The sequence below is a fragment of the Crocodylus siamensis genome, chromosome 12 (genome assembly GCF_052110815.1).
Source record: "Crocodylus siamensis isolate JL-2025a chromosome 12, ASM5211081v1, whole genome shotgun sequence".
In the NCBI taxonomy this organism is placed as follows: Eukaryota; Metazoa; Chordata; order Crocodylia; family Crocodylidae; genus Crocodylus; species Crocodylus siamensis.
In genome coordinates this window covers 25,855,098-25,882,506 of record NC_143406.1, presented here as the reverse complement: position 1 = coordinate 25,882,506, position 27,409 = coordinate 25,855,098, and the positions used below count along the sequence as shown (strand labels likewise).

At 50.3% G+C, this 27,409-nt stretch overlaps 1 protein-coding gene across 3 annotated transcripts; it reads left to right on the top strand.

The window, feature by feature from the left end:
• The first annotated feature begins 332 nt into the window (after positions 1-332).
• Positions 333-26,522, top strand: TEDC2 (tubulin epsilon and delta complex 2). 3 transcript variants are annotated; one of them, XM_090023529.1, is made up of 10 exons: positions 333-486; positions 2,918-3,016; positions 4,105-4,157; positions 5,070-5,745; positions 9,227-9,280; positions 16,589-16,673; positions 17,085-17,193; positions 18,091-18,192; positions 18,670-18,881; positions 25,760-26,522. In XM_090023529.1, exons 1-10 carry the CDS (start codon positions 461-463, stop codon positions 25,904-25,906), a joined length of 1,563 nt encoding a protein of 520 aa, XP_089879655.1. In that variant the 5' UTR covers positions 333-460; the 3' UTR covers positions 25,907-26,522. The 3 variants fall into 3 exon arrangements, with proteins under 3 accessions (XP_089879655.1, XP_089879654.1, XP_089879656.1); XM_090023528.1 differs by having other exon boundaries at positions 4,105-4,160; XM_090023530.1 differs by lacking the exon at positions 9,227-9,280 and having other exon boundaries at positions 4,105-4,160.
• Positions 26,523-27,409: the final 887 nt, after the last annotated feature.

Genomic DNA, 27,409 nt, shown 5'->3' with positions numbered 1-27,409 from the left:
GGGCAGTGCAGTGGATGCAAAAAAAGCCCCTCACTCCCCAGAGACCTGCAGTTTGGCTGCGGGCAGGCCGTGGGGCTTGTGGCCGTTGCTACGGGGAACCGCGAGAGCCGTTTGGGCACTGCGGATCCTACCGGAGGGATCAGGCCTTGAGGGGGCGCGGGGCTCAGGCCCGGCTGCTGCTTGGAAACAGCCTCTGTCCCGGCGGGGAAGGAGGGCGCGGCCAACCTGGGGCTACTTCGAGACAAGGCCCCTGCCTGCTCGGCGGGGACGGCGCCTCCTCTGCCCGCGCGCGGTGCTCCTGGGCCCCGCCTCAGAGCAGCGCTGGCCAAGCCAGGCCGGGCAGGGCCGCGCCGCCTCAGCCGCAGCAGCTTCCCGCGCGGGCCGGGGGGGTGGGGCGAGCCCGGTAGGGAAGGCGGCAGGAAGCGACCGGGCCGCGCTGCTGCTGCCCTGGCCCCACCACATGGTGCCCGCCGGCTGCGCCCGCAGGTGGGTGCCGCTGCTCGGGGGCAGAGCCCCGCGGCAGCCGGAGGGGTTGCGCTGCTGCTGGTTTTACTGCCCCGAGCAGCCACAACCCTCCCCCCACGCCCTGTGTCGCTAGGGCCGCGCCGCGGGGCCGGCTTCCTCCTAGCCTAAAGGGTTTCTTTCTAGGTGGACTTGTAGGCTACTTCTCTTTCCTTTGTGGCACCCAGACTTTTAGTATGCACTGGGGCCATGTTTTCAAGCTCCCCTTCCCTGTCGCTATCCCAGAAGACTTTCTTACGAGTCGGTTGGAGGGCGGGTGAAACGTTCCTCTGCGCCAGGAGGGCCCAGCGGCTGAGTTGGTTTGGAGCAGTGCCTGTACCTGAGGGAAGGCTCCCTCTTGGGCCGGGTGCAGGCCTTCCTTAGGCTGATGTCTTTCATTGGACCAACCACACAGTCGGAATCAGATTCTTCGTACTCTTTGGGCTGTTACCTTGCTGTCACCTTCTGTCCGCCCGTTTCCTGGCAGCAGTAGGAGGCATTTTGGGATCTAAAATAAGTGATGAAGTAGTTCTGTCAGAGCAGGGAATGCTGCAGGGTTGGGGTTTTTAATGCAGGAAGTAGATAGGAGAAACTTTAACTTGGGTCAGGCACAACAATGCTGTTGTGGCGGCTTCCAGCCCCTCAGGCCTGTTGCTCTGCAGCGGTAGTGACTTGGGTTCATGAAGGCTCCTATTCTCTCTCTGTCCCTCCGTCTCTCTTGCTCTCTCTGTCTTTTATTTAGTTAATCTGTAAAGGTGCCTATCTACCCTGCCTTTCACTCTGCAGTACTTCTTCACTCCTGCCCTCCACCCCTGCGCCCTTAGGAGTGTGTCACCAAGGGTGAATTCCAGGTGTCTGCTCACACAGCATGTAGCATGGTTGAGGTGTAACAAGGCTGGAGCCATGTTTGTATCCACCTTCCTCTGCCAGCAGAACCAGCAGCAGACAGCAATGCCTAAATCTCAGCTCCCAGAACATGTGCAAATCCACTGGGCTGCTGATGTTGTGCTGCTGGGGTAGGAAGTGTAATTGGCAGCTAAATGGATCACAGCAGCCAGCTGAAGGCACAGGAGCAGCAGTTCTAAGTGGCCACAGAAACCTTTCTGTCCTATGCAGTGGTGGATTGATTGTGCTGCTGAGTGTGGATGTACACTGAGTTTTGCCCACAGAACTGAAATGCTGCTAGTAAAACTTTCTAGTATAGACTAAGCCTTAGATGCAGTAACAGTGAAGTGTCACTACTACCAGTGCTTAACTGCATAGAACAGCCATTTCCAAACTCTGACAGATTGCGCACCACCAATTTAAAATGATACAGCCTTAAGTACCACACACAGGCCGGTGGAGCTGTTTGCAGCCTGCTTGCTGCAGCTGCCCAGAGCCCACATTGGCTCCAAACAGCTATGCAGGGCTCATCACCTCTGTGCTGGGAGCAGGGGAGAGACTGGGGCTACACTGCCTGAGGCTCTGCCTGCTCCAAGGCATGCCTGCATGCACAGGTGCAGAGCTGATGCCAGAGCCTGGTGCAGCTGTTTGGAGCCTTCGGGCTGCAGCCGGCCCTGGCTCTGGGGAGCTGCTCCCAGCAGGCATCTGGGATGCTGCAGGCCCTGCTAGGAGCAGCCCAGGCTCCAGCAACTACCCAGAGCTGGGGTAGGTGCTGGCAGCCACAGAGTCCGGGCTGTGGGGCAGGGGCAGCTTTGGGTGGGGGGGGGCAAGGGACAGTAGGGCTGTGGAGCAGGGGTTTGGGTGGGGGGCACTGGGCAGTAGGGCTGGGGGGCAGGGGCTTTGGGTGGGGGGCAAGAGCCACAAGCAGGGCATCCTGCCATGTACCCCTTGCCCTCATTTTGTTTTTCTGCCATGCTGGCACTCAGCACCTTCCAAGGTAGGCACTCTGGCCAGAAAAAGTTGCCTACCCCTGCTGTAACACGAATTGGGAACTGCTGACATGGAGGATATGGTGTGGCCCTGAGAGCCTTTGTTTTTCACTCTAGTGTTGTACTAGGAGGCTTACTACTCCAGACAGTTAATGGATAATGCATAGAAGATAGAGCCTGATCCTGTCTGCCTTCCTATCAGTCAGTGGAACTACTCTGTGGAAAAGGCTACATTTATAAAGCCCTAGAAGCAATGCTGGGAGTGGGGATTGTGGTGGGGGGTGGGGAGCCTGGACTCCCTTCCACTACTTATATGGCACCTTGGTCAGGCCACTTAATCCTGTGTTGCCTGTGAGGTTGAATTTGTGTTTATAAAGTGCTACGAGGTTCTTGGATGTCTTCCCTAGACATCTAATCTGGGGTGCGACTGGTGGGTTAAAATTCAGCACCATTGATGGGGCAGTGTGCAGGGCAGCAAGGGAGTGGAGTTTCTGAAGCAGTAGTAGCATTAAAGGAAAATATGACTATGATGTAATTTTTAGGCTGGTTTCTATTCTCAATCGGGCCCTAGAAGACTGTGCCGAGCAAAGGAGGAAGCTAGACTACAGCTTAACTCAATGTCAAGCTCTTCTTCGAGATTGGTGAGTCCTAAATGAGTGCCAAAGAATAGCTAAAAGCTGCTCCTGCTGCTGTATGTGTCCTAGTAACTAAAACTTCAGCCTAGGATTCAGGAGCAGTGGATTTTATTTCAAGCTTTGCTGTTTACTTTGCATGTGGTAACAAGTGATGTATCGTTTGTGTGAAATATCTGGTGGCCTAGTTTGTTGATTATTCCTAAGTGCCTTTCAGGAACACAGAGCAGACCTGGAAGCAGATTTTTACTGTAAGTATACAAGCAGGGAAAAAAATCTTGGAGTAGGCAATAATGGGCTGGGTGTCTCTTGACTGATCATACATATGGAAACAAAAGAAGCAGACCTGCTCCCTTCTCTTTGAGGGTTTTCTTTAGCCTGCCAGGTAAAAGAAGGGGTAAAGAAGATTCATGATTGAAAATTGACTTTCTTGTGCATGTCTTTCCACCTGTTATTTAAAAAACAATCCCCTAGCATAGTGGTCCCAAATCTGTGGCTGCCTGTGAGACCCTGGATGTTTCTTGCAGCCACAAGAAATTTTGCTTTTCACAGATCTGTGTTTCTTCATATTGGCAGGGAGAGCAGGATAGGTTGTTGCCTGCAGTGCATTATTTATTGTTGTCTGTGGGCTTCCAGAGTGTGGGGATTGTTATCAATCTGTGCTGGAGTGCTGACCCCCATTAACAGGATGCAGCCTCATGTGCCTTGTGCAACCTGTGGGTCTCTTTAGTAACTATAAATCCACAGCTCCAGATTAGAGTTTTTCAGCTTTCTGGCTGGGAAGAGGGTGGCGGCTTAGTACTTGAGAAGGGAGAGACTTTCTATGTACTACTATCTTGAGGGAAGTTCTAGGTAGATTTCTCCCACCTCTGCCCTAACCTGTAGTGCTTGCTACTGCTCCAGTTCTACACTGCGGCCCCTCCCTTCCTCCCAGCTCTGCTAGCATCCAATGGAAAGTGTCTCAAGAAATATGGTTCTGTTACCTGGTTGAGGGGAGAGGGACAGACATGGGGTGGTGTGTGTACATGGGATCTTTAGTAAGCTGCCTGCATCAGAGTACAAAACATGGTGTTTTGTATTTGTTTTTCCGTTGCTAGGAAGATTCATGCTCCTGAAAGTCCAAAGTTGGAGGCCAGCACGAAGAGTGAAGGTGGTGAGCGTTTTCTCCTTCCCAACACTGTGTCTCGTTGTTACTAACTAAATCCCAACAGCACATACATGCTGAGCTAAAATACATCTAACATGCTCCCTCAAATGTTCACTGCTAAGAAGCATGATTGTGTTGTGTTCACCAACTGAGTTGCATGGATTTTGCTTGCATCAAACTAAGAGTCTTGTGAGTACAGTTGCAAGTGTGACTGGAACTCCTGTGAATGCTATTTCCTTGTGGAAGGGTTTATAATAGCAGAGAAATATCAGGGACTCTCCTTCTGTGGTTGGCCTCTATCCTGACTTGTAGGATTTTGCTGAGGCTGCCTGCATCTGCAAGCGGGGTCTACAGGAGCATGATGAAAAGTCTTTTTGGGCTTCCCTACCATAGGCTTAGGGACCTACTGAATTTACTGCAGTAGTGGGGTGTGGAATGGCTCCTTTAATCTTGCAGGTGTCCCCCCGCCCCCCAATTGATTGGTGGAGGGACCAGGCTTGCAGCTTGCTCCTGATTGTTGGGGAGGCAAAAACTGTGGTTTTAAATATGACACTGTGGTTGTCTCCCCCCCACTGATTGGCTGAGGGGCCCCAGTGGCCCCAATGCTTGTTGCTGACTTGTGGGGAGGCAGAAACCACGCCATGTTTAAAACCTTGGTTTTTACTTCTGTGCCAATCAAGAGGGAGTGGTGGGGCCCCTCTGCCAATCAGTGGAGGCAGAGGGAGGGGCATTCAGGGGAACATGAAAGATTGAAGTAGCTGCTGTGTACCACATTTCTGCCATGAATTTGGTAAGTCTCTACATATGCTATCTGTGCTTCTGAAAAATACAGAAATGAGCCACTCTAGGGAAGGGGGGGAGGAAAGGTGCTTGGTCATCATGTATCACTTCTTGACATACCTTCTGCTCTTGCAGAGAATGAGCCTTCACCCAAGGAACTTGAGGAACTGGAGCTGCTCACTAGAGCGTTGGAGAAAGTATTAAGAGTCCGGAAAAGTGTCCTGCAAACTCCATTGCAGACCGTGGGAGCTGCAGAAGGAGAGAAGACTTCAGATAAAAAGCCTGCTGCTAAAGCATCTATAACAGAGCAGGTGCCTGTGTCTAAGGAAAGCATTCCTAAGACAATCAAAGTGACATCTTTGAGCAAGCCTGTCACTTCCAAAAAGCCATCAGCATATGTACTGAAAGCTCCCTACCGGACTGACCTGGATGTGAGAAGAAGCCACAGGAAAGCACCAGCCCAGCAGAGCTCCAGGATCCCAAGGGCAGCTGCGAAGGGCTCCACTAAAGGAACTTCCTCCCAGCAAGCAAAGACTAATGTACCGGTCATGGGTCGGAAAGTGATCTATGCTGCTGCAGGATCCCAGCAGGCATGTGGTTCACCCAGATCTCCCCTGTGCAAAGAGCAAAGCTTTGCCTTTGGAGACGCAAACAGCCATGAGAACTCAGGAGCAGCCAACTTCCAGTTAGTCAATCCAGAGAAGAATTGTCCTGGTTCCCTGGCAGAGTCACTAGTGACACAGAATCCCATGGCAGGAGATATCCCAGAGAGAAGTCCCACGCCCCAGACATGTACCCTCTGGGAAAAGGGGTATGTACTCAAGTGATCAGCACCATTTGTTGTAGTTTGTTCACCAATTGGATTCCACATCTATTCTCACTTTGCCCCCATGGGAGCTGATCTTTCCCACCATTCTGCAAGTCCCAATTCTGTTCGATTCCTGCCCTGCTCCCCTTGCCATTGTCTTAATAACTACTAAGAAAGTATTTTTCTGGTATGATCCAGTCTTTGGATGCCTAGAACTGTAATGATGTCTTAACCAAAATGGCTGCTTGGGCTGGTCTCTCAGTCTAGCAATGACTCTTTTGGAAAACTAAGTCAGACCTTTCTTTTGTTCTAGATCCTCTTTTTTCTTTTAGTCAGTTAAATAGCTACAACTTTAGCAAACTTAGCAAGTCCATGCTGCTGCCACTGCTGGGTGGAAAGGGGGCACCTCGCCATGGCGGTAGTGGAGCTCCGGGTAGCGGCACTGAGCTTTCCTGCCTTGTTCTGCTGCAGAGGCCGTGGGGAGAGGGTAGCAGGGTGAGGAGCCCTGAGCCCACAGTGGGCAGCCTACATTCTCCCTCCTCCCCTCCCCGTGGGCAGTGCTCCAGCTGTGCTGCCCATGTGGGGAAGGGGAGGGAACTGGGGTCCATGCTCCACTCTGGCCATGGGTGGCAGCCAGGGCTTGGATGCTGCTTGGAGGGTAGGAGGCTGTGGCCTCTGGTCCCCTAGCCCTGGCACCTGGGGCTTCCCGCTGGCAGGGCTGGTGGGGGCAGGGAGCTGTGGGTTGTGAATGACGGCACCAGCAGGGGTGAGGAGTTGTAGGTGGGGTGTGAGGAGCACTGACAAGGCCAGGGGGCTGTGGGTGGGGAATGAGGGGCACCGGGGGAGGGATGGGGAGGCTGTGAGTTGGGAGGGGCCATACTGAGGAAATGGGATCATGCTGAGGAAATGTTTGGGAAGCACTGCCCTAGAACAAGCTCCCTCTGTTCCCTTTCCCCACTCCCATTCTGAAAACAGCGCTGGCTGGGAGGGAGCAGGATTCCCCTTCCCCCTGGAACCAGAAGTGAACTTCTGTTTGTTTTGGAGGTTCCTTGTAACTCAGAATGCTTCCTGCAAAGTGCTCTTCTGTCTGTACCCATTGTCATGTGGGAGCAGCCTCCACCCCCCCTATGTACTCCCAGGTTTGGTACTATGTGGTGATGGTAGCAGCCATCCTAGCAGGAGGTACCTGCCTGGGGAGTATGGATGCCCCATGCCCAATAGCTCCTTGTTGGTGACAGCCCTGGCAGACATGTTGCTGGTGATGACAGTGACATTTTCCCCTCCATACTTAGAGAATTCCACCCCCACCCCTTCCTGGGTGTATGGGGAGATGGTGGCCAAGAGCAGTGTTTACCGGTTGCCAGGGGGAGGAGGGAGGTTCAAAGCATGAAGCAGTCAGGCTATTGTCACTAGCTCTATACTGCAACTCCACCAGCCTGTGGGAAAGGGAGGAGGTGGTGGTGGAGCAGAGGAAGCAGCCATGTGTGGTGCAGTAGGGCTGTTATCACTAGCTTCCATGCTTCCATGCTATGACCCCACCCAGCCCCAGAGAACCTGAGGGGACTGGCTGGGAGTCATATTTGCATATCTATTATCCACCGGCACATTGGCTCCTCTGGTCACTGAGCAGTGCAGCCCCCGCAAGGCACTTCTGCAGGAACAGTAGTGAGACTTGGGAAGCCCAGCCAGAGCCTGCACTGATATGCTGGTGAGTTCATGCCAGTGACGGTCTAGTCAAACAAGCTTTGTGGCCTAGATGCAGCTGGTGGGCCATAGGCTGAGCACCACTGACTTGCATGCTTTGGAAAATTTTGCTCATGAAGGGGATAGTCAAATACCAATCAAATGATTAGGTGGTGGTTTCAGATTCAAATAGAATAGTACCATGTTTTGATATATGCATAAAAAGAAGGGGGTGAGAATGGAAATGCAAAAACCAGTACTAAAACAATGCAATTTTGAACTAAATTCCAGTCAAGTCAGGAAATGCTGAGTTACAAAAGATGTGGGAGCTGCAGAAAACATGTATCCAAATGAAGCAGAAGTTTATGCCATTCACCTAGTAATGCAGTGGATACATGAAAGCGTAGTTATTGTTGCTGAGGGAAATGCAGTTTGAATTTGCCAGTGTATTTGTTCAGAATCTGAACTGTGATGCTGTATTACCCTTTGCATCTATGTGTGCATGCATGCTCACTGAGTAGTTGGTCTTGGAGCTTATTACCCCCAGCCTCCCCACTCTCCAAGGCTGGTAAGGATGGATAGCGTTAGTTCTTCGGGCTTCCATATGACTTGTGAATTTGTGTGAGGAGTCAAATTCTAGTTCCACTAGGGTAGGCTGGAGGCAATTGCTTGGACAGTCTGAGGCAAGCTTCCATCAACCATCTCTGTTGTTCAGTGCCTGGCAGACTGTCTCCAGATCTGTCAGGAAGGAGTTTTTCACCTGCTTTAAGTTAATGCCATACTCAGGTGCAATTAGAGGTGTACCAATACATCGGTCAATATCAGATTGGTACTGATATAAAGAAAATTGTCGTATTGGAAATTGGCCTGATATGGCTGATAAACAGCTCGCGCGTGTAGCTGCAGCACATCACAGCACATAGGCAGTGAGGAGTACAGCCTGGCAGCATGGAGAGCTGCATGCAGCTGGTAAGTCTGTTGTAGTGAAAGGGGAAGGAAGGAGCATGGGGGCGGCAAATGGAGGCCCCTGTGGTGAGGGGGGAAGTGGGGCTGGGGTTGGCGCTGCCCAGCTGGAGCAGGGCCTGGTACAGGATGGAGCCACGGCTCATCCGGATGGCATGGGGAGTGCAGCTCCTGCTGCTGCACACACCCTGGGAGGGCATGAGAGACATGTGCCCCCCGCATCTGGTGAGGTGGGCTGCAGCTGCAGGCCGGGGTGGTGCCAGGTTCTTCCCGGCAGGGGCTGGGTTGGGCTGTGCTAAGGGCGGGTGTCAGTGGAGCTTGAAGGGGTGTTTGGGGAGGTCTACAGTGAATTTTGGCGTGGCTGCAGCCCCCCCTGTAGTCCCCTTCCTGGCACCACCACTGCCCGCAGATCCAAAGAACACATGCCCCCTCCGTGCCCTCTTGTGGCGTGTGCAGCAGCAGGAGCCACCTCACTCTCCCCACATGTCCCGGGGCCAGCTGCAGCTCTGTTCAGTTCCTGCCACGCCCCGCCCCACCCTACCCCAGCAGAGCAGTGCTTGCCCCAGCCCCACTCCCTCCCTTACTGTGGAGGCCTTAATCTGCCTCTCTTCCCCCCCTCCTCCACAACAGACTTACCAGCTGCACACAGCTCTCCATGCTATATTGGAAATCAGATTGGTATCATCCAGTATGCCTCCTTAAAAATCAGCTATCAATATCAGCCCTAAACATCTCTATCGGTACACCCCTAGGCATATTTATTTTAGTAACTGAGAGACAGAGAACAGGATAGGAGTCTTTATCTCACTCTGCTGCCCTCTGCCACTTTTCTTTTCAGGTCCTTGCTGAAGCTGCCTCCTCTGTATAGGAAAACCTATTCCAGGAATTCCAGGTAAGCATACCTTCAGTCCTGGTGGGAATTCCTCTATGGAGGTGGCATGAGTGTGTGGTGTGAGGGGAAGGGCTGGGGTTTCACATGCTCATTAGATTGAGGCCTTTAGGGTGCTGCATTTTGGAACTGAGAGGCATTGGCAAAGATGTGCAGAGTGCCTGAGACTGGAATATCAAGGGCTGTGGCAGGGTGGATTTGAAGTGCCTTAACAGAGTTGGCTGGAGGAGCTTGCTAGAACATTGGCTAGAATATCATTCTCTTGAGCGCCAAAATGGACTAAATATACCCCAAGATTAAAGTAATGATCATGATCTTATGCCTCTTGGTATGTTGGCAGTTTTGCAAGTATATTTGCTGATGCTGTATCATAGACATTGGAGATATTAGGCCCTCTAGAACTGGGACCATCCCTATGCTTTGGCTGGTCTGACTGTGCCAAGCAAGAGAGATTCCCACCACTTCGGGAGACAGTGCCACAGCCTAGTCAGGCCCTCTGTGGTGAGGTTTGCGTTGACCTTGTACCTTGCTCTAGCTCTGGGTAGCAAGCTAATTGATTTCTGTGCCTCTTGCGAGCAGTCCTCTGCCCAGTACTTGTAGGTTATTATTTTGTTGCCAGTTATTCATCTCTGAACCAATTCTATAGGTTTAATCCTCTAATTATTCCTTATAAATCAATCCCTCCAGCAGTCTAACAATTTCTACTCTTTTTACTGTTGCTTTGAACTAACATGACAAACTGAAAGTGGTCTAACAACTTAGCTCGGAAATAGCCACTTTCCCTTACAGAGAAAATGCATCTTGTGAGGTAATTTCTAGTCTTTCACATTCCATTAACTTTACTGCTTCTCATTATAACCTTTTTCTGAAAAAGGCAGTTTCCATCAGAATTAAAATGATTCATCTAGACAGAGCTAAAATTCAATTTTGAAGTGTCATGCCAACTCTTGGATCAGACAGTTGCATACTAGATAGCTGTTTTAAATATACTGCTGACACATCTCAATTTCTGCAGTGGTTCTTGGAAGTGTGGCTGAATTCTTAGTCTCACATGGCCGTATACCTTTCTTTTTCATGTGTCTTTCACCAGAACGAGTTTTCCCCCCCTCAAAATTGGGTGCATGCTCTGGCTTGGTTTACAGCCCAGGCTAGGTCCTCAATATTACTTGATTCTTTCAAAATCACACAGACCAGTGGGTGTTGTCTGATGTGTGTTTCCCTGTTTCCACCTGTATGTGTTTCGTTAGAGTAGCTCCACTTCCACATGTTGTCTTTGATTCTGCCAGCTCATAAGTATAGACCATTCAAACATCTCACAGCTGGCCAGTCTATTTCCATACCTACAGGTAGCTAGCTATTCAGCAGCTCCAGTGTTTCTTTTTCAATCCCTTGCTGATCACATTGGGTGCCTGTAGACATATGGGGAGGTGCTCCAACATGCGTGTAATTACAGTGTATTGGAACAGACTCAATCAATTGAGTCTGCTGGAGTGTGCTAATTAACATGCTCCAGCCAGCTTCTGTGTCTCATGTATCAGCGTCCCTGTGCTTCAAAATGGTGGCAGAGGTGCTTTAACTAAAGCTTGTTGGACATTGCCCCCATTGCTATTTTGAAGTGCAAGGATGCTGATACAGGAAATGTCGTGGGAGCTTTAATTAGAGCAGCTCTTGGAGCCAATCTAATTAAAATGCCCACCCACCTCCACCCAGAGCATGTGTAAAAATGCCCATTGAGCCGGCAGCACCACTTTTCTACTGGTGTAGCTGCAAGCGGTTTTTAAGAGATTATGTTGTAGCAGTAAAGCTTTTTGATGACTTCAGTTGGCCAATGGCAGTAGTATGTCCAAGTGGTGAGTGCTTCCTGTTTTAAATCTGTTTTCTGAATTTTGTCTTGCTTGTAACTGCTCACCTGATGTCCAGTGGTGTAATCCCAGCAGATATTTACAGACTGTTCACATTGGTTGATCTATGGCAAGTGTATCAAACATAGCCCGTGGGAGGAATCTGGCCCACAGAGCCGTTCAGTCGGGTGCACTGGAAGCTGGAGACCATAATTAGGGTGGAGTAGCTTCCCAGAGAATTCAGGGAACTTGAGCCCCGGTGGACATGGTGATTGGTAGCATGAGGGTGAGTGAGAGCTGATTTACAGCCTCGGTGACCTTCCAGCTGCTTGACCCATTGCCCATGGCAGCTCTATGACAGCTGGCCCCATCACCGCTCCACACTGGAACTGCTTCTCCAGGCTGGAGTTAGAGCTGCCGCTGTGGCAAAGTACTTGTGCTAGTGGCAACAGCTATGGCCCTGATACAGGGTTTTATGGTAGAAGCCAGAGCTAAACTGCATGTCCCATGCCAGAGCCAAAGCTGTCGCTGCTGCCACTGCATACCCCAGGTGAGAGCCAAAGTTGCCACCCACTGTGAGCCTCAGGCTGGATTCAGTCTGCAAGAAGTCCTGCAATCTGGATCCAGCTCAGGGCATAAGGTGGGTTTGATACCCTTGGCCCAAGGCATCTCATAATGCCTTGGCAATCTTCATTCAGTACAGTTTTCAGTATCTTTGCATGCATTGATATTTCCCATGCCAGGAAACACACACTTGTGTTCTGCTACTTAGCAACCAAATACAGTGTTCTCATAGTGTGTGTTGTTGGTTTGAGCTTCTTCATTATGCTGTTCCAAGGCACTGATTTTTACGCTTATTTTTTCCACATGCGTCCTCACAGAAAGTATGCAGTCTTGTATTACTCTTAGATGCACAGAATGGGTGAGGTGTATCTCATTCTGGGGGTTATGTTGATTTTTTTTTTTTTTTTTGCCTGGAAATTCCTGCGGTGAAAGACACTTGCTGGCATTTTAAACAAGTTGACGTGTAATTGGTGTAATAACCTGAGAGTTCAGAATACTGATGTTAATGTAGCATCAGCTTAGGTGAAGTTACTGGCTTTGGTAGTTGATATATGATAATCTGCATTGATAAAATTTCTTGTGCCAAGACGGATCAGTTATTTGTGTAGATGCTGAAGAGGCATGAGGCATAAGTGTGTCCCCCTTGCGGTAGGTGATTTTCTTATCCTTACCATAAGCTCCACTTCTGGCATGCTGCCGACAGGTCTATGAACATATAGCTATATATGCCTATGACCATACCTTTTTGAAAGAATTCTTTGGTGTGCTGATATGTGGCACTTGGCCAAGATGTAACTTCTTCAGATGAAATTCAGCTTGCCCTGGGGAAGAAGTTGTTCAAAAAATGGTGACAGGCAGTTTAAGATGAGATGCTCATATAATTTGTAAACATGGCATAACAGGGATATGGGAGAGGTAGTTAGCCATGTTAAGCTGAAATTAAGCAGAAGATACAGCAAGATAGCCCTTTAGAGACTCTGAACCAGATAGATATTCTCTAAGGTACCATCCTGCTCTGCCTTCATAATACGGAAATGGGGCTGAAGTTCTTTGGCTCAGAAGCATCCTTCCCTGGTTTTAGGAGTGCTGCAATTGTGTGCTTGTCACTGTATCTTAATACATGCTTTAACATGTCTCAGGTAACATAAATAGCTAGGCCTTGGTTGTTAGTTTAAAGTATATTATCTGTTCAGTGCAGATGTTACTGAAACTGGTAACTTTGCTATTTTTGAGGGAGTTTTTCCCCCCAAATTTAGTTCAGCCATTGTGTGCTGAAGGCCAAAATGATGAATCCTGTGTTCATCTTGATGCTGAATTTGGGACTTGGCAGACCATCAAAGTATCCTGTTTCCAAGGAGTTGATATGCAACCCGATGTGCAGGGGTACAATGTTATTCTGCCTTTCTTGGGTCACTGGTAAGTTTCCAGATAGCCATCCATGCTTTCTTGCTCTGTGAGTCATGTTTGTGCTCCCTGTAAGGTTTTGCCATGAGTTCCATCTTTCATTCATCAGCAGGGATCCTGGTTTTCCCTGATTTAAAAATCGCAAATTCTCTAATTAAAAATCCAAAATCCGTAATAAAAATTAAAGCTGCTGCCCCCCTCCGTCCCCGCCTCCCTGAGGGCTGTTACGGCCGCTGCCTACAAAACCTCCTGCTGGCGCCACGGAGCCGTGCCCAGAGCTGTGCAGCCAGCCACCAGGCGGCAGCAGCAGCATGGTAGTGGCCGGGCAGCACACAGCCATCTCCACCACCTTGCTGTGCTGCGCTGCTGCTACGAGCCGCACAGCTCTGGGCAAGGCTCTGCAGCAGCAGAAGGAGGTTTTGTATGCAGTGGCCATCGCCACTGTCACGGGTGGCCACTGTCACTTACCTGTGGGGCCACCTGTGCCAGCAGTGATGGCTGCTGCGTACAAAACCTCCTGCTGCTGCTGCCGCAGAACCGTGCCCAGAGCTGTGTGGCCGGCGGCAGTGGTGCATCATGGGGTGGTGGTGGGGATGACTGCGTGCCACCTGACCACCACCATGCTACTGCTGCTGCGCGGCGGCCGGCTGCACAGCTCTGGGCACAGCTCTGTGGTGGCAGTGAGAGGTTTTGTAGGCAGCAGTCATCACCAGTCACGGGCCTTCAAGTAATCAGCAGTAGCTACTGCGTGTAAGCCCCTGCTCTGCTTGCCCCCATCCCTTGCCACAGTTGCAGAGCCGGTCACAGAGCTGTGCTCCGGCTACATGCCAGCCTCCACCTCCCCCTTCTCTGGCAGGCACCACCACATTGCGCCCCGCATCACTTGCCTGCAAAGATCCTTGCTGAGGGCCTCCCCTACACTCACCCCCGGCCCTCCTCCCAGCTGTGTTGTGCCACCTGGGGCTGGCAGCACCTACCACTCCCTCAGCCCCCAACCATCTTCCCCAGCCCTGTCCCACAGCCCCACTTACTTCCAGGGGCGAAGGGCAAGTGTGAGCCTGAGCCCAGCCTTGGCTGCCCTTGCCTGCCCTCCCCCCCCTCCCTTCCCCTCCCCCTCCCCCTCCAGCCAGGGCTAGGGGTTTCCCGCCCTTTTTGCAGTCGGCTCTTGCAGGCTGGAGCTGTGCCAGCCTGCAAGAGCTCTTTGCAAAAACAGAGAATCCATGGATTTCTCTGCCAAAAAGAGAAATCTGTGTTTTCTCCAATTAAAAACAGGGAATCCCTGGTTTTCTCTGTTTTTCCATGGGAAAAGGAAAACCCGGATCCCTGCTCATCAGCATAGACCAGTTCTTCACCAGTTACAATGGTATGCTGTGCTATAAGCCTCATAAAGCGATCGGGCTAGTACACAATAACGTGGGGACTGTGTTAGCAGTGATGATGGGCTGCCCAAAGTAGAGTGTGTCCTGCTGCCACGTCTATTCCCCTAGTATTTCTATAATGATCTATACTTCTAAGACTGGTTTCTAACACAGTATCCTTGAGGTTTGGCTGCCCACCTTACTCATACACATTAGAACAGGAGTGGGCAAAATGTGGCCTGTGGGCTGGACGCAGCCCGTGGCAGGTTTTTGTCTTGCCTGTGGCTGGTCCCTCAGTCCTGCCTAGCACAGGCACAGTCCAGCTGTGGCATGTCCTGCTTCCCCTTGGGCATGCAGTGGGGCTTGGGTGGCTCTGCAGCTGGACTGTCTTTCTAGGCAGCCCAGATGGCGGTGGCTCCCGGCTGCCACCACTGCTGGCCCCACCCCTGCAGTACTGGCAGAGACCTGCGGTGCACAGCCCCGACCCCACTTGCCCTGCGCCTGCTTCAGACTCACGCATCCAGGCCCAGCAGTGGTGATATGGGACAAGTTGTTGCTCAGCGTGGGGGGGGGAAAAGCGGCCCCTCCCCCTTGCCACTGCCAAGCTGTTCTTGCTGCATCTGCCCAGAGCCCGTGCTGCACTGGACTGCGCTGCATCTACGCCATCATCACTGCCACCTCCAGGCTGCCCGGGAGGGCAGCGGTAGCAGTGCAGAGCAGCCCAGCATGTCACAGGCTCCTGGTGGTTGCAGCAGGAACAGCCCAGTGGTGGCAAGGGGGAGGGGCTACCCCGCCCCATGCTGAGCATCAATTTCTGTCCTGTGCTGCTGCTACTGAGCCTGGATGGGCAAGTCCGGAGCAAGTGTGGGGTCAGGGCTGTGCAGCATGGGTCCCCACCAGTACTGAGGGGTTGGGGCCAGTGCAGCAGCAGTCGAAAGGAGCCGCTGCCACCTGGACTGCCTAGAAATGCAGTCTAGTTGCAGAGCCACCCCAGCCCCACTGCGTGTCCGGATGGTGCAGAGCAGGTGCGGGGTGGGCCAGGTTGGGGCTGTGTCTGGGTTCCTGCTGATCCAGTCTGGTGGGGGTGAGTCTGGAACAGGGTTGGGGCAGGGACTGCATGCTGCTGGCAGTAGGAGGGAGGTGCTGCAGGGCATACAAACTCCAAGCTGTGGAGGGGCAGGGGTGGGTGCTGACCGGCTTGGGGGTGCATACAGGCAGAGGGGTTCCCATGCACACCCCACCATACTTGCAATCCCTCCCCTACAAACCTCACAACCACACCTTCCCCTGCACACAGCTCCCCAGAAACCCCATGCCCATCCACACATATCCCCACACCTTGCATATACATCCACACCCACAGCCTCCCAGAAACCCCATATCCACCCATACCTCCCCCACAAACCCCATACCCACCCACCTATATCCACGCACCCCCCATACCCCACATCCACACCTACCCGTCCCCCACAAACCCCATTCCCCCCACCCCTCCACGCCCTCTGCAATATACAAGAATAAGACCTCATTTTGAGTTGTTATGCTATCACCTCTATATACACCACACAAATACACACAAATAAAGGACAAAAATATTTTTTTAAATAAAATTAAAATACGTTATTGTCAATGTTTGATTTTTTTCGTATATGACCTTTTTTTCCTGGGTCCAAGATGACGAAACTTCTTCCCAAAAGGAGCACTTCTGGTGGCAAGGGGAGGGACTTCTGGTGGCAAAGGTCAGGGGTTAGGGGGTGGGACTTCCAGTCCCAAGATGTGACCGGGGGTGGGGCACCTGTCAAGGGGTGGGGCTAACCTTGCAGCCCTGGACAGCCCATCAAAACTCATTAAGTGGCTTCCACCCAGAATAATTGTCTGCCTCTGCATTATAAACTTCCTGACTCTAATGTCCCTATGCTCTCAAGCACAGCCTAGAAGAGAGGCAGGGCTGTAATGCCTCTTACTAGACTTACTGACCTATCATAATATATTGAGTTAAAGGAATATTTTGGCATCTTGATAATCCTTAATCAGAAGAGAAACTGATAGAAATCATACAGGTGCTCTGAGGTATATTATGTTGTTTACAGTCTGCCCAGTGTTGATGTAATTTAGTTTCTTCTCCTCTTTTCTTCAATTTTCAGGCTGTGGGAGACATGTTGTCTCTGTCAAACGAGTGCAACTGCAGCTGCCACAAGGAACCATTTTGTAGAGAGAATACAGACAACTGTATCCTTTCTTGGCTCACCTGCCCCTTTAGGCATTGGGATTTGAGCATGTGAAACAGCTCAATGGGCATCTTCTTTAAACTGTCTGAGAAGCACCTCTTCCTACTTGGAGCTGTGACTGCAATGGAAAGGATCCAATCCAGAGCACCTGGAAATGGTTCCTTCCTCCTGCGGATCTTCAATACTCATGTAAAGTTTGATGTTTTAATCTAGACAAGTGGAACCTCCTGTTAAAGGTAATAGGCATAGACATGCTACTCCCAATTTCTTTCACTGTCGTCTCTACTTGCACTCTAAATTTGCTTTGGAGTCCCAAGCAAACCCAGGCCCAGGGTGTGGGGATGGTTACGGAGGTAGGATTTGGGGGCACTGGCACTCTGGTCTGAAGGAAGCTTTTCTTAGCTGATGTAAGTTTTGTCCATCTACTCCAACCATAAGTCCTGCAGAGATAGAAGAGGAAGTAAATGCCCTACGTGATGCCTACACCCTTCTGAGTCACCATTTCAAAGCTGAAGATGCAGGTAAGAAGTATGCTTATAACAGAAAAATTACTTCCCCACCTTTCTGTATGTCTTGCCACTTTTTTGATACTTTCTAGTCCTGGACTAAAGGAATTTACAGGGACAGAGGGGCTGGAGATTGATATCAGATTTTCCCAAATAAGGGAACATAAATTGCATCTGCCAGGATGAAGTGAGTTAGGGAGAGAAGAGCATAGGCAGAGGGAGAGAAAATTATTTGGGGAGTGCTGAGTATGTGCGTGTGCCCCCCCGCCAAACAGGTAAGTCTGTGGGGGAAAGGGCAGGCTGCGGCCAGGCTATTCCTGGCAGGGGGGCTGGGCCAAGCTGAGCTTGGAGCAGGTGACAGCGGTGCTGGGAGGTGGGGTTGGAGGGGCTATGGTGAATTTTGGGGTGGCAACAGCCTCTTACCCCCAATAGCCCCACTCCCAGTGTTGCTGGGATCCGGCCCAGCCCCACTGCCAGAAAGAGCCTGGTGCAGCCCTGGCCCCAGCCCACCCTGTCCTGCTTGGATTCAGCCCCCCTCCCCCACCCGTGCCTCCCAAGGTGTGCGTAGCAGCAGGAGCTACACCCCCTGGATAAGCCGCTCGCGACTCAGTCCTGCGCCCGACCCTGGCTGTGCAGCGCCTGCCCCAGCCCCATCTCCACTCCGTTCTTCACTGCTGTATGCGTGCCCCTCCCCACTCTTGCTGCAGCTACCAGAAGCCCGTGGCCAGGCTGCCTCACAGCCCTATTGCTGCCCCGTGTGTGTGTGTGTGTGTGTGTGCGCGCGCGGGGTGGGGCTGAACCCTGTTAGCCCCCACCTTCCACCACCTATGGGGAAGAGAAGTATTAAATCACAACGGTTCCTTGTATGGTGCCTCCAGGCCCGCTGACTTTCCTCTTCCATTTCTTTTCCAGGCCATACAACGTGGCAGAGTGAGTATGAATGTCTTCTAACTCTGGAAGGTCTGCAAACCACAGTATCCCAGTGTCTGAACAAGTTGCGGCAGTTGCAAAGAGGTAAGTCCAGTGTTTCTCACAGTGCTCAGACTCTTGAGCAGATTGTCTCATTTTTGCTTAATCTGGTGCTTGTGACTTAGTCTAAATGCCACAACATGACATCTCAAGGATGCAACAGTGGGGGACCAGGCATTCATTGGCCCACCTTGTTCATGCAAGTGGTGACATAAGGATACTTACTGGTCGAATGGAGAGAAAAAATTTAAATCTGCCTCTCATTGCAAATGGAGTCAATTTGCTGTAGGCTTCAGTCTCTGTTCAGGAAACGTCTAGAACTGGAATCTCCATGCAGCTGTCAGTCAGAACTGAGAGGCACCAGCAGAAGTGGATGGGGAAGCAGGGTGTGAGCCTGGTGTTTTTCATTGCTGTGTGGGGTAGGCTTGTCCTGTGTCTGATGATAATATTCTAGAATAACAAAGGTAATCTATAGATTTAATGTGTGCACCCCCTGCTTTGCCAATCCTCCTTCCCCAACAGCTGCAGAGTCACAGGGGAGGCTACAAGCATGCTGCACTGGGGATGCAGGATGCCCCTCTGCAGATTATACTCCATTCAGAGGACGGAGATGTGGAAACATGAGTGTCTTGGCAGTGCCTCTTCTTTACTACTCCAGTCTCCAGGAGCTGAGGGACATAACAGCTTTGAAACTACAGGTGGCAATGCTTTGCCAGAAAATCAACATACAGAAGGTAACTTGATGGCAGAAATGCACGGTGGGGACAATGGGCTGTTTGGTGCATTCTCACAGCAGCTAGTTTCTACCCCATGGGCTTGCTCAGCATATCGGAATCCTGCCACCTTCTGTCCCATTTTACAGACTAAGATTGTAAGGCAAGAACAGACCATTAGAAACATCTGGTCTCTGACTCCCTGCATAACACAGGCCATAACTTCTGACCATTTAAGATCAGAAGATGCATCTGATTAAAACTTATGTTCTTTGTTTTAATTTGTTTTAAGCTTGTTGGGGGGTTTTCTGTCACTAAACTAGATTGGAGTGGAGGGGAAGACTTCAACAGTACTCATTCTTTGTGTTACAGTAATTGTACACTGTTACGGGTAGCTTTTGTGCTGAGCAGAGCTAGGCATGTCAGCCACCCCAAGCTGACCACTCTTACTTTTTCTGCTGGCTTTGGCTAAGGACCCACTGTTCAGGGTCCTCCCTCATCAGCAGCTGAGTTAAGCACCACCACTGTGGGCTTGCAAGAGATGCAAAAGAAACAGAGTTAAATAAATTACTAAGCTTTTGTCTGGTTTTATGCCTCCAGCTCGCCAGGCTTCTGCCAAGCTTTACTTGCCCTGTAGTCTCCTACCTTTCTGAGGCTTTGCAGGCCTGCAAGCAAACAAACAAAAGAGAAGTCTTGCTCGCATCCCCTCCCTGTGGCTGCTGGACCTCAGCTAACCCCAGGCAGCCTGGCACTCTGCTGGTGCAACCCCCTGAGGCTGCTTTCAGCATCCTTTTATTTTTCCCTGTGCTGGTTCATATGGCTTGCTCTCCCTGTTTCCTCATACCCGGGTTAGCTCCCTTTCTGGGAGGCTTGCTGGGTCCCTGGACCTGGGTTCTTAGCCTCTGGTGAGTCCCTCCAGGTCCTGGGAGGGTGTGGGGAATGCCTTCAGGGTGTGGGGCTGTTCAGGCCCCTCCATACCCATAGTAACAGGGCCAGGCCCTGATACACTAATGCCTAGAGTCATCTTTAGGAATCTGTTGATCCAACAGCATATCTGCTGTGTGGTCCATACTGTCCCATTATCAGTTGAGCCCCTTGTTCAAAGGGGACATAGAGTCATAGAGAAGTAGGGCTGGAAGGGAACTCCAGAGTTCATCTAGTCCAACCCCCTGCCTAGGGCAGGATCATTTCTATCTGAACTTTCCCATACAAAACATAATCTAAACTCTACATAAAACTACCTTCAACTCTGACTAGAGGTGCACCGATACATCCATCCCATATTGGATCAGCACCAATATAAGAAAAATTGACAATATCAGAAATTGGCTTTTTTTGGCTGATGTGGCTGATAAATGCCCTGTTCACATGTGCAGCATGCAGGCAGCCAGGGGTGAAGCATAGCAGCATGAAGATCAGCCGGGTCTGGCTAGTAAGTCTGTTGCTGGGGAAGGGGTGTGTGGGGGAGTGCAGATTGAGGCCCCAGTGGTGAGGGAGGGAGTGGGGTTGGGGCTGGGGCAGGCACTTCACAGCTGGGGCAGAGCGTGGTATGGAGCTGCGAATGGCTTGTTTGGGGGGTGGCTCCCACTGCTGCATGCACCTCAGGAGGGCATGAGGGGCATGTGCTCCTGGATCTGCTCATGGGGTGAGGATGGGCTGCTGCTGCAGGCTAGGTTCAGGGCTGCGCCAGACTCTTCCTGGTAGGGGGGTTGGGCTGGGGCTGTGTTTGGGGTGGGCAGTGGTGCTGGTGGGAGCGGGGCTGTGGAGGGTGGCTGCAGCCACCCCAAAATTTGCTGTAGCCCCCACCAGCCCCAACTCCCAGCGCCACCACCCATCCCAGCTCCCCACTCCCCCTGGTGGGAAGAGCCAGCCCCAGCCTGTAGTGGCAGACCACCCTTGCCCCACGCGCAGATTCAGGGGCGCATGCCTCCCATGCCCTCTCAGAGTGCATGCAGCGGCAGGAGGTGGCTCCCCACCCCCTGCGCCCCTTGGACGAGCCGTTCACAGCCTTGTCCTGCGTCCCACCCTGGCTGGACAGCACGTGCCTGACTCCCTCCCTCACTGCAAGGGCCTCAATCTACCCCCCTCACATCCCTTTCCTCCCTCCCACCCCTGCCCCCACAACAGACTTACCAGCCAGATGCTGCTCTGCAAGCTGTGGAGCTGCATTATCGGCAGTTGAAGCGGTATTGGCATTGGCTGATATAACTCATTAAAAATTGGCCATTGGTATCAGCCCAAAAAATCTCTTTTGGTGCACCCCTAACCCTGATGCAACAGACTCTAACACCCATGGATAAAGCAGGGGAACCATGTCAGCCAATTTCCTTCTATAAAATACTGTCAATATACACTCAAGAGATTATGGGTAGAGGACCATGTCCCCTGCAAGGAAGGCAAAAACTCCATAGTCCATACCAGTCTGACCATGGGTCGTCTGACCCTGAGTGGAGGGGCAAGACCCCCTAGCCAGGAACCTCTGGCTTTGGTCCCAGCAGGAGCATTGACCCCAGTCAAAGTCCCAGTCTTGGCTACAGCTAATACCCAATGCTTCTGGGAAGGCTTAAAAACACCCTGATACCTATAGCAGAAAAGGAGGCGGGGCAACCAGCAAAGCCCAGAAGCACAAGAAATACCCGTGGTAGAATGTAAGGATAACTATGCCTAGACCATCCCCAAGCAGTGACTGTCCAGCCTCTCTTGAAGACCTCCAGTCAGGGGGAGTCCACAATTTCCCTAGGCAGTCTGTTTCACTGCCTCACTGTCCTAACAGTAAAGAAGTTTTTTTCCAATATCTAATCTCAACTTACTTTGCTACAACTTCAAGCCATTGGTCCTCATCCTATCTGCAGCAAGAGAGAAAAGGTGCTTTTCCTCTTCTTTATGGCAGCCCTTCAGATATATGAAGTCAACTGTTACATCCTTCTTAAGTGCCTTTTCCACAAGCTGGATCTGTATAGCTCCTTCATCCTCTCCTCATGACTTGCCTTCCAAGCCCTTGATCATCTTTGTTGCCTGCCTCTTGAGCCTCTCTAACCTCTCCATGTCCTTTTTAAAATGTGGAGCCAGAACTGCACACAGTACTCTAGTTGAGGTCTAGCCAGTGGTGAGTAGAGACACTATCACCTCCCGTGTCTTGCATCTAATGCTTCTATTGATGCATACCAAAACTGTGTTCACCTTTTGTGCAGTTGCATCACACTGAATACTCATATTGAGACTATGGTCTACCAAGAATCCGAAGTCCTCATTCATAGTGCTGCCCTCCAGCCAGGGGTCTCCCATTTTGTATTTGTGTTTTTGATTATTCCTCCCGAGGTGCAGCACCTTGCATTTGTCCATATTGAACTTCATTCTGTTAGCTCTAGCCCATCTTTCCAGTCTGTCAACATGTTCACAGTCCTTCCCAGTTTAGTGTCATCTGCAGACTTCCTCAGGAAGCTTTCTATGCCAATATCCAAATTGTTAATAAACATGTTGAACAGCACTGGCCCCAGAACAAATCCCTGTGGGACTCCACTGGAAGCTTCCTGCCATTTTGACATGGACCTATTAATAATTACTCTTTGCTTGTGGTTATTGGGCCAGTTATTTATCTGCCTTATAGTAGTTTTATGTAGCTCACATTTCTCCAGTTTGTTTGAGATGGTCTTGTGGGATCTTGTCAGAAGCCTTGCTGAAGTCCAGATACACTATATCCACAGCATTCCCTTCATCCACCCAAGTAGTTACTTTGTCAAAGGAGATCAAATTTGTTTGACACAAATTGTTTTTCAGAAATCCATGGTGGCTGCTTGCAGTCAGCCTTTCCTCCTCCAGGTGCTTGTAAATAGCCTTCTTTAGGATATGCATCAGTAACTTCCCAGGTTTTGAGGTGAGATTAACCAGTCTGTAGTTCTCAGGGTCCTCCTTCTTGCCTTTTTCAAAGAGGGTCACCAAACTGGCTCTTTTCCAGTCCTCTAGAACCTGACCCACCTGTCATGACTTCATGATCATTGCAAAGGGCTCTACGATCTCCTTTGCCACTTCCTTCAGGACCCTGGGATGAAGCTCATCTGGTCCTGCTGATTTGTTCATTCAGACCCAGCAAAAGCTGTCTGACCATCTGTTTTATTATCTCTTCCCTCAGGTTGGAGTAAAAACAATGTTCTTTATTTGTGTCTTTTTAAAATCTTTGGCTGCTCTTTTGTTGACCTCAGCATTGATGTTTGCTGAAACAGTTGCAAGAATGAGAAGGGAGCCCAGTCTCTTAAGTAGCTAAGACCATCTTGCTCGGGGTGGTTTCTTGTCCTGAACTATTTGCAGTGGTTTAGCAGTTTGCACTCCTGCTTTCTGGAAGCTGAACAGGGCCAGCAGATCATTTTCATGCAGAACGTTCAAGCTGGGCTTCCTGCCTTGAATCCAGAGGTGACAGAGGATTTATCTACCAAGTAATAATCACCTCCATTCTCCCCCTGTGGCATTTTCCTCTGCCAGTCATCTGTCCCTCATGGGAAATACTGAAAAGGCAACTCCCATAGAGTAGGGAACGTGAGCAAAGCAAGTATTTGTTTCCTAACTGCACTTTTTCATCCCCAAATGCCCTGGCTTGGGATAAATCCCCCTGCACCTCCTTTCACATAGTGCATTTACATGGGATTAAGTTCTGACCTCCCTGTCACTGAAGTAATGTGATTTTTAGGCTTTTGTCAATTCAAGGCCTGTCCAAATGGAAGAGATTCTCTCTTACCTGCCCCTAACTACCTAGATGTCTTCGGTATACCGTAGTTTGTCCTGAGAATCCAAAGCAGGTCACTAAACAGTGAGCAGGATGGTGGCAAGCTTAGGAGACGTGGGCCAAATGGGAGCAGCACAGAGTGGCATGTGGGCCTAGGCTAAACGTTGGTTTTCTCCATTACATAGGTGAGAGAAATGTCTGGGATTATGGAAACTGTATGACATTAATATCGGGTGATGAAACCTGCCTCCATAATAATGCAGGAGTGTTGCCAGTATTTTTGCTTATCTTGGATAACTCCCTTACTCAAGTAATGGTGAAAAGTTATTTGTGTCCCATAGATATACATGTTTAGTATTTCCTTATGCACATAAGGTTTTCTACATCTATAGGCTTCAAAGCTCTTTGCAGAAGGTCAATAAACATTCTGTCCACACTTTACACGTGTGGAAACAGCATGGAGAGGAAATTACTGGTATGAGCTTGGAATCATGCAGCTGAGTTTCTGGTTCTCTGGCTATTGTCCTATCTGCTATATTCTACAGCAGCGGTGTCAAACTCATCTGGCCCCATGAGCTGGATAAGTGGCACAGGCCAGTCCACAGACCCACATGCCTGCATGGTTGATTCAGCGTATATGATACCCACCAAGTCTGAGCAAGTGCCACAGATGGTGCAACCCAGGACTTGGCCCCAGGAGGCACTGTGCATCCCAGGCCTGTCTAATGCAGGTTGTCAGTCAACGGAATAGCACCAGAGGCTGGATTATGGGGTTCCACAAGCTAGATCCAGCTCATTGGCTGTTTGACACATCTGCTGTAGAGGTTATCTTTATCCTCCTCAATTAGATTTCTTAGACATTAGGGCTAGAAGGGACTTTGTAAGATCATTGGGTCCAGCCTCTTGTCCAAGGGGCGGAAAGTCAGCTAGGGTCAAAGGATCCCAGTAAGGTAAACATCCAAATGCTTCTTAAAAGTGTCCAGAGTAGGTGCTTGCACCATCTCTAGGGGGAGTCTGGTCCAGGCCTTGGGGGCTCCGATAGTAAGAAGTTCTTCCTTATGTCCAAGCTAAAACGGTAGGACTCCTCTTGTAGGAGTTTGTGACCATTTGACCTTGTCATCCCCTGGGGTGCTCTGGTGAACAGGCGTTCCCCCAGATCCTGATGCCACATCCCTTATGTACTTACAGGCTGCCACAAAATCACCCCTGAGCCTGCATTTATCCAGGCTGAAGTGTCTTATGGCTCACAGCCTCTCTTCATAAGGCCTGTTCTCTTGCCCTCTGATCGTGTGTGTGGCTCTCCTCTGAACTCTCAAGCTTCTCCACGTCCTTCCAAAATTGTGGAGCCCAGAATTGTATGCAGTACTCCAGCTGCAGCCACACCAAGGCTGAGTACAGAAGAAGGATGACATCCTGGGTCTTGCTTGAGATGTGTCAGTTGATGCAAGCCAGAGTTTTGTTTACTTTGCTAACTGTGGTATTGCATTGGTGGCTCATGTTCATCTTATTGTCAATCATGACCCCCCAAATCTCTTTTGGTCATGGTGCTATCGAGCGTAGCATTGCTGAGCCTATAAGTGTGATACAGGTTTTTATTCCCAAGGTGGAGCACCTTGGGAATAAAAACTTGCATCACACTTATAGTGTATCTGAGTATCTTCCAGTGGCACACTAAGTGATGTGACTAGTGTCCACTACCTGCAGTCACTTCTTCTGTTTATACCTTACAGGAGAATAGGGTGTTTAGTGGAATGGGGTTTGGTAGAGTGTTTTTTAAAAGTGCACTCTGCTCCATATATGTTGGAAAAGCGAAGGTCAAAGACCTACATCTTGCAACTGGAGCACAAGGTTGTGAGTCTTGATGGCCCAGAATGAGTTGAACTCCTCCCAATGCCAGGTCATCTGGCTGAAAGTAGCATGGCCATATGTGCTGAAAAGTGATGTCATTTCTATTGTGCATCCCCATGGGAATGTTTTAAAGATTGACTCTGGGAAAACTCTGCACCTCTTAGCACATCTCCAAGGAGCTGAGAACAGACAATTTTGACAATGTTAAATCTGACAGGAGAGCCATCCTCTAGCAATTTGTATATCATTATTACAATATCCTGCAGCCACTTGGAGGCCCTAGAAACATGCCTGCTTTTCAACCTTGTGCTGTTTCTCATTTGCTTCCACCCAGGTCATGATAACCGAGCTTCTTCCAGTCCTGGAATACAGGCTCCATCACAAGGATTCTGTCTCTCATCTCTACCGTGCTGTTTACACTCTACTCTGTGAAGATGGAGAACGATTTCCTGCACTGGTGAATGATGAGCTGTCAGACTGACCCATCATTTTGGCTGCTCTCCTGCCAGCCATTTCCACACCCAGGGAGAGCACTAATTAGTAAACTTTCAGCAATAACTTTTTCTCTGCCCGTTTATCAAGCAAAGGAGAGAGAAAATTAAATTTCATGCCGGTTTCTGATGCCCTTCCTAATTTTTTGTTTTTTTTAATTTATCTTCACAAGCTGCACACTCGGATATTCTTGAAAGGCTTTTAAGTACTGCTGTCTGGGATGAAACCTCTTCAACACTTTTCCATGAGTACTGGAACACTTTTTCAGGATTACCCCCTACTGTGACCTTGTCTGAGCCATCAAGTTAAGCAGGGTTGAGCTACACTAGTACTTGACTCAGATGTACATAGAAAACCCAGAAGCTGCAGGATGTAGTTCTGATGAACCAGGAGATGGTGCTCTTTCCTCTTACTTAGTACTGAGCCAGTACTCTGTGGTGCTCAAGGTCCTGTCTTTCACAGGAGGCAAACCCAAGTTCTGTCCAGTTCATAGTAATAAAGATGCTATGACACTTTTCCTGAGAACAGCAGTTTGGATCCCACTGTTGCATCCAAATTCCAGTTGAAATTGTTTATATATTTACAATTAAATATGCTATTCCTCACATCCTAGTCTTCAACTTTGTATTGCAGTGCACTGATTAGCAGCATCACTCTGGAGAGGAATAGAATATCAACTCATAAGCACCTTGTGATCCTTTTGGATGACAGGAGTCACCGTTTATAACTAGCATTATAATCGCTTCTTGGCTGTCCCCTGGCCCTTGTTATGTTTAAGGTCACATTGGATGTCTTAACTGAACTCCAACCATTGCTTAAAACAGCAGTCAACAACTTTTCCGACCATAAGCCAGAGTGACCCAGCTTAGGTCAGAGAGAGATGGGTGACAGGGCTTCTCTGCCACTGCCACTTCTCTCTCCCACTGGCATGAAACGAGCCCTTGTTGCTGAATACCACTGAAGCCCCCTGCTGTTGAATACTGCCAAAGCCTCTCTGCTCCCCGCCTCCAGCTGGATCAAATGGCTCCACAGGATAGATCCAGCCTATGGACTGTGTGTTGCTGATCCCTGGATGAGGTAGTTTGGGGATCTGTGGGAGAAGCAGAGGTGTGCTACAGGACTGTCACGGGGTCACGTAGGTGCCCTGTGACAGGGATTGAGATTGACAGAGCTGCCAATCACCAGGGCAACCAGGCGGGTCAGGTGGCCAGAAGGGGGCAGGGCCAGGCCTTTATAAACAGCCCAGGCCGGAGCCTGACCAGCAGTTCCCTTCTGGCAGCTGCAGGAGCAAGACCCTGTGGCTGAGCTGAGCGGCCTGAGTTGGTGGTCGCAGCCTTACTTTGCTGACCGGCTGCGATGATGCCAGGGATGAGAACACCCTAAAGGGAGGGATGGTTGCAAGCCCTAGAGAGGCTTGGAGTTTACCTTATGAGCGGGGAGGCTCTGTATTGTTTGGGTTATAGCCAGTTGGCTCGGGTTTCAGTTATAGTTA